This window comes from Oenanthe melanoleuca, chromosome 3, assembly GCF_029582105.1.
Source record: "Oenanthe melanoleuca isolate GR-GAL-2019-014 chromosome 3, OMel1.0, whole genome shotgun sequence".
NCBI lineage: Eukaryota > Metazoa > Chordata > Aves > Passeriformes > Muscicapidae > Oenanthe > Oenanthe melanoleuca.
This window is the reverse complement of record NC_079336.1, coordinates 31,149,312-31,155,977: the sequence shown is the minus strand read 5'-3', so window position 1 is coordinate 31,155,977 and position 6,666 is coordinate 31,149,312. Positions and strand designations below refer to the sequence as shown.

The 6,666-nt window shown below is 43.1% G+C and overlaps 1 protein-coding gene across 1 annotated transcript; it reads right to left on the bottom strand.

Moving 5' to 3' along the window:
- Positions 1 to 1,113: 1,113 nt before the first annotated feature.
- Positions 1,114 to 6,344, bottom strand: LOC130251133 (nuclear receptor subfamily 0 group B member 2-like). Its single transcript, XM_056487542.1, has 2 exons — positions 5,695 to 6,344; positions 1,114 to 1,456 (listed from the first exon to the last, which is right to left on the bottom strand). The coding sequence occupies exons 1-2, from the start codon at positions 6,299 to 6,301 to the stop codon at positions 1,203 to 1,205; spliced, it is 861 nt and encodes a 286-aa protein (XP_056343517.1). The 5' UTR covers positions 6,302 to 6,344; the 3' UTR covers positions 1,114 to 1,202.
- Positions 6,345 to 6,666: the final 322 nt, after the last annotated feature.

Below are 6,666 nucleotides of genomic sequence, written 5' to 3'. Positions count from 1 at the left end.
GGAATCCTAAGCTATCATACTCTTTATTGTGCTGTCTGTCTACCTGTCCGTCAGCCCTCATTTGGTGAATTTGAACCCCCTTGCCAGGGCTGGATCCACTGCTGAAAAAATTCAGCAATTAATTCCCCGAAGTTTCATGGAAACCACTGGGAAAGGAGTGGGACAGAAAATGGATACAAATAGCTGCCCCTGTTGCAGATAAAGTATAAACTCAATGTTTTTTTCATCCTGACAGATGGGCAGTCAGCACACACATCACTTGGCACCCACCCCAACACATGCTGCCTCTTCTCCAGCAGGGTAGGAGACAGAGACATTTTTGGGGAATGCCATAGTGCATTTGGAGGTGGAAATGTGGAACTCTTTCAGTGAGAGATGTAGGAACAGATTGTACACATCTGTAGGAAACCATATTTTAGCATTTCAGCTGTCCAAGGAATATCTGACATCCATTTGAAAGGAAGTGAGGGTAATTATAGAAAAGTACAGGCAGGGCTAAAAGGGAAAATGAGTAGGAAACTGGACTACATTAGTTCTGCTGCCTATGGCATGACACAGTAACTTTCAGCGTTTGTTATTCTCATTCTGGAAACACCCCTGAACAATAGCTTTTGTCCAGTCAACAAATTTTTGATTCATGGGATTCAATGCCCACAGCTTGCTGCAAGACTTAGAAAAGAACCTATAAGAAAGTAGTTAATAAGGGAGAGCTCCATCCAGCAATTACAGCCAAGGACTAGGGTTCTCAGTGGAACAGAAAAAGGATTGGGATCAGGGACTGACAAGGAAAAGGAAGGATTTATACTGATTTTACCATTGATCAGCTTTTTATGTGTCTATATTCAACTGAATAAAATTTACCATTGCCCCTGTTCCTTAAAGCCAAAAGCATAAAGTATAAACAGCTGTAAAAGTGCTCACTAGAAATAATACAGTTGAACCTAGCACAAAAGGAAAGTTTGCTGATCCTCCTAGACAATGTTTAAATACTTAGACTAAGGGTTTTTTAAAGCAGATAGTTTCATGAAATGCTTAATTTTCTCTGCTTTTAATCTAAAATGTTACAAAATTACTTCATCACTGAAGCATATACAGCTTACAAATATACATCAATGATTTTTTTGAAATGTGTTTATTTAGTTCATAATATTCTCTCATCTCTTCAAAATGAAATATTTTATTGCTCAGATGTCATTTTGTTTTCAAAGCCAGCCTGGCTTGATATATAGGGTTTCTATAAGTAGTACATTTGGGGTAGCCTCTCCTAGGATGGGTCTGAAGAAGAGCTCTTCAATAGCATCTGCATCAATGTCTCGAAGAGAAGTGATTAGCTGAAGAATCCAAGCAAACCTGCCAAGGCTTCCATGGAACACTGTTGAGATAAACTCCATCAGGGCTTTCTGAGCTTCCTGCTGCAGTGATTGTACATAGGGGAGACATTTCAGGACATGACATTCTGTCAAAACAAAAAGTAAAACAACAAATCCTGAGTAAACACTTCAGTTCTGTGCCCTTTATAATGATGGGTGTCTGGATTTCTAGCTTATAGCACTACTTTCTCCATAGCAAAAAATAAACACTTTTTAAACATACTTTTTGGAAAAAGAAGGTATGTGTAGCTCAATAATTTGAATGAGCATTGGGCAACATTGTAAGCACATTGGAATCTAGCCCTTTACATTAAAATCCAGTTTCAAAATTGTAACAGCAGGTAATTTTGACTCAGTACAGGTGGAGAAAAAGTATGTAGTGTTGTCTACCCACCAATGATGCTGAGATAATAGTCTGGGGAGATGGAAATATTCCAGCTCTAATCTACCCTACCTAGGTAACATCAGGAGATGGAGATGATGGTTTGGAGCAGCAAGCAGTCGTGCAGCTTGAAGACATAGACTTCCAGTATAGCCAGCCCCATCTGCATCCTGTTGTTGCCTCTGCTTACTAGACTAAGCTGTGGGTCAACATACTATGTAGGTATTTTTATTTACAGTCTAAAAAGAGCAAGAGGAGTGCGTCAGCAAGAGGAGTGCCTGAAGGAGAGATCTTTGCCCTGTGGAGTCATGGTCTTGAGCCTCAGTCACATACCTCCCACTGCATGTGACCTTCTGGCTCACTGAGGGTGTTTCTGGGTGCCAGAACTCAGTGCTAAGGACACCCTGTGTTCATACTTTGCCTCTGGAGGGATTGCTTTGTCAGGTAGCTCTCAGCAACCTGTTGCCTCCTGTCCTCACTCTCTAAGGATATCTTTTCTCTTCTAGAATTGTTGCAGTCTAGACAGAGGGTAGAACACACCACTTGGCATCATTTACAGTGACTGACTCTATACCTCCCTGGAATAGACTCTGAGCAGCTCAGCCAGGTGTGTTTCACACAGGATCATTCATTTCTGTGTGGGAAGTTCAGCATTCTTGCCTAGTGCTCGTTACCAGTGCAAAACCAAGCTAGTTGGGTTTCCTTCAGTCTGTAACTGGCTGACTGTTGTCAGCCCTCAGCAACCTTCTTCCTAGACATCACTACCAGAAGAGAAGAAGCCTCAGCCAAACCTGCAACCAGGCTAGCCAGAAATTAAGAGTTTGGAAAAGTCATCATCTCCTCCAGGATTACCAGCAGCTGCAAACTGTGAGGATGATTCCAAATGTTAGATTTTTCATGGAAAGAAAATTGTCAGGATCTTGTGGATTCAGGATGAAGTTGCAATAGTTTATATCTCTTCAAATATGCTTAATTTTCCCATTTGGTATTTTTTTCTATGTAACCAAACACTGGTTTTAATTTACATATTATGAGACACTTCTTGTTCTGAGATCTGTTGTAATAATATTCAGTCAAACACATGTTTGCAGCTGAACTGTAAACCTCTTAAGAGTATCCTTTTTTTAACAGAATCCCTGTCACAGCCTTGATGGAGTTTTTGAATATATATGTGTACATAAATATGTATCTGTATGGCACTGACATAATAACAGCACTGTTTTTCCCACCTCTTCACTGTGCAGTCCCAATTGCTCTTCAGACAACTGTCAAAAACACAAAAGTGTTTTCACCTCACTCTGTGCTGTTCCTGTGTGGCAGAACAGTCTCCATGTTCTGGAGAGTCTGGATTCTGTTGATGCGAGGAGCTGGTATCCACTCAGGGGCTGGTGCCCAATTTCTTCTTCACAGGTTCTTGCTGGCCCAGATGTGGTCAATCAGTGACCAGCCAGAGCCTCCCACACAGAGGTGCTACACAGATTCTGTTGTTATTTCCAGCTCTGGGGCCCTCAGCATAAGAAGGACATGGAGCTGCTGGAATGACCCCAGAGAAGAGCCCTGGAGATGACCAGAGGTTTGGAGCCCCTCTCCTATGAACACAGGCTGACAGAGTTGGGGTTTTTCAGCTTGGAGAAGAAAAGTCCTTAGAGCAGCCTTCCACTACCTAAAGGGGATTTACAAGAAAGTTGGACAGGGACTTTTTACAGGGGCCCGTAAGGCTTAGGCCAGATGTGTAGGCAGAAAAAATCCTTTAGAGAGGGAGTGGTGAGAGTGGTGAGGTGTTAGAACAGCTTGCCCAGAGATGCTGTGAATGACAAAGCCCCAGAAGTTGGCCAGAAGGCCAGGCTGGATGGGGCTTGTAAGAACCTGGTCTAGTGGAAGGTGTCCCTCCCAATGGCAGGGAGGTTGGACTAGATGATCTTTAGGGTCCCTCCCGACCCAAACCATTCTATGATTTTAGTGGAAGGACCTACACTCCATGATGCTGCCTTCCACCCTCTTGCCAAAGAGATTTTCCTAATGATGGTAAGCACAATGTCTGTGCCACAAGAGATCACTCAGGGTACAAGCAAAGCTTTGCATAGCTGTCATGCTTCTTATCCAAGAGATGGCTGCTACAGCTGTATGCCTGAAAGTCCTCCTGAACTCCAGCTCATAACCCAGCTCTGAGCTGCTCTGGGACTGGCCCTTCCCCATTGCTTTAGTCAGTTTTGGTGGTTCCAACAGAAGTAAAACGTTAAGGGTGGTAATGAGGTACTCCATAATCCAAAAGAGAGTTAGTTTACCGTTGTCACTGCTGGTGACTTCCTAAAATTCTTTGAGAACTGAGGCCTGCAAAAATAGTAGCATTTTGCCAAACATCAGGCCAACACCTGAAAAGTTTGAAAATGTGTTGCAAATATGTAGAAAACATTTTCTGAGTTTGGTGGAAAGTGTTGAAAAACTACTAAAAGTGGTACTTGTGAAGTAACAGCTGTACAGACTTGTTTGCAGCAAAGGGTGGTTTGGGCTGTGTATAAGCCCTGAAAACCTGTTTCAGCCCAGAGTTAGATAGTGACTGTCACATATGGAGGCTTAACTGAGTCTAAGCTTAACTGGTGTTCTCCAGGCTGCCTTCTGCAGCTCATGGAGAAATATTCCAGAGAACAGGGTCATCCCACCTGAGAGCTGAGTATCATTCCTGAAACTGTGGAATGTGTCTGCAGACAGCATCAGGGGCTGCTGGCTCTCTTGTGGAGCACCCTGGGAAGCAGCAGCCCTTAGCAGGCACAAATCCAGAACATAACCCTGCTTCTGCTACTTTCTCCTTATGTGAAAATTGCATTTTACCCACAGAGACAATAAAAATGCCAGCTAGTTAAACTGTGTGAGCTGCTGCAGATGAGGCCTTTCTCTTCTTATCATCCCCCTAGATATAGCCAGTGGTTTCTTTTAGCCTGATTTTATTGTGAAAAAAGCTTGCACTGAAACGACCTCTTCTGGTTTGATGCTGCGGCATAGACACCAAGGCAATACCAAGCATCTGGATGCCATTACACCTCAAGAACCAGAATTTGAATCCCCTTGGAAACAAATACAAAGTCACACAGCCCTTGAGCAGCCTATAAACCATGCACCACGAGAAATATAATGGAATAACTGAAGCATTCAAGTATCCTTTTGGTGCAGCCCCAAGTACAGCACACTGCTGACAGTGCAGCCAACAGCAGTGATTGCTGTAGAAGGAGCCGGGGATCTGAGCCAGAGCAGGCTGGAGTCAATAAGTCTTTCCATTTACTTCAGTGTTCTTAGAGCTCAGCTCTTAATGACTCATGCACTCCATGGTGCTGACCGAGGCAGCCTTCCTTCCTAAGGAGCCTGAACTTGGCATCAGAAGTGAGAGAATGCAATCAGTAGTCTTAGTTTGCTCTGTGACTGCTGTCCCAGGCTTTGAATGTAGAGATACTAAATTATATAAATAAAGGATATAAATACATAAGAGCTGTGTAACCTCAACAAGCATCCTTTTGCCTCACTGATGAAAATCAGATGGTTATCTTCTCCAGTGTTCATGTTGCTGAGGAAGCCTTTGTTAAAATTCTTCTTTAGCTCACATCACATACCCATGTACTATCTTTCCTTGCTGTGATGTGAGGGTGAGGCTGCTGTATAACCTTTGAACTGGAAGTCAGTTTGAAGTTACACACTTAATGCTTTATGACCTAAAATTTGTCTAATAAAGGTGGTTTTGGCTTACAGTGGGTGACATACTGCACATATCCAAGGAACCAAAATAAACCACGTCAGGCAGAAAAATGGTTAAATCATGGAATACAGGTTTTTGAGAACATTTAACTATATTCATAGAAAAGAGTAAAACTAAACATTTGTCTATATGTAAATAAAAATGTCAAATATCTTTCTAGGTACATAATCATTTGTGTAATTTCTGGGAGGACTTACCAGAATTAAAAAGAATAATTCCTTTAAGATAGGCATATTCTTTTGCACTTAAGTCCAGGTCCCAGAATTTCCACAATAAATTCTTCATCTTCTGAACTTCTGCTAAAGATGCTCCTGCTGATGAGCTGCCCAGTTCATTCATAGCCGTTGAAGACTGATTGAGGAGGATTTTTTTCAATAAACTGGTGGCTGGAATCTCTCTCAGGTCAAAATCCACCCCTTCTTGTGCCATGCCCACGACAAAAAGAGGGGCCCAGTTCTGTTGTATGAGGACAAACTGATCCTCCCAAGGCATGTGATAAAAAGAGGGTAAGTTTCTAATAAAAGTTGAAGTCTTCAACAACACTTCAGAAGCTCTTCTGCATGTGGCTTCTGGTGTTCTCAGGACAACTCTTCTCCTGTCCAAACAAGGGCAGACTTTGCTTCTTGTGGAGCAGTGGGGACTGCTGTGCTGCTGGTGCCACTTGGTCTCACTTCCATGCTCTTTGTTAAGGATCTTGTACAGGATGCTTGCAGAATCATGTGTCTCACAGCGACATTTCCCAGATTTCTCAGCTGGGACCTTGGTGGCCATGGAGGCAGAGTTCCCTGTGGCAGGAAGCAGCATGTCTGGAGCTATGTGTCAGGTGAGGGCAATTCTGTGGCACAGGGAGGCATTGTTGGTTATATACACATGGGCAGGTGTTGGAAAGTAATATGACCCTGATCCATAAGGTTACCTTGAACTTTACTTCCACCAGCGTGTTTCAAACGAGGCGTGGCTGCAGGCTGCTGGTGTTCCTGGGCTGCTGTAGCCCCAGGGGAGTGGGTGGCATGGGACAGTCCTGGGGACAGTCCTGGGGATGGGAACAGAATTATCTCATGTTTCTGTGAGATTTGAGAGAAACTTCAGAGAAGGTCAGTTGTTAAAGCTTGTGACAGTGTTCTCTCTCGTATTTCACAAATGATAATTTCAAACACAGAATTTGAGGG

Bases quoted from the DNA above. Each gene is read 5' to 3' on its own strand.
- LOC130251133 (XM_056487542.1), bottom strand. From the start codon at position 6,301: ATGCTGCTTCCTGCCACAGGGAACTCTGCCTCCATGGCCACCAAGGTC. The intron at 1,457-5,694 runs GTAAGTCCTCCC...TTGTTTTGACAG, and splicing joins AATTATTCTTTTTAATTCTG to AATGTCATGTCCTGAAATGT.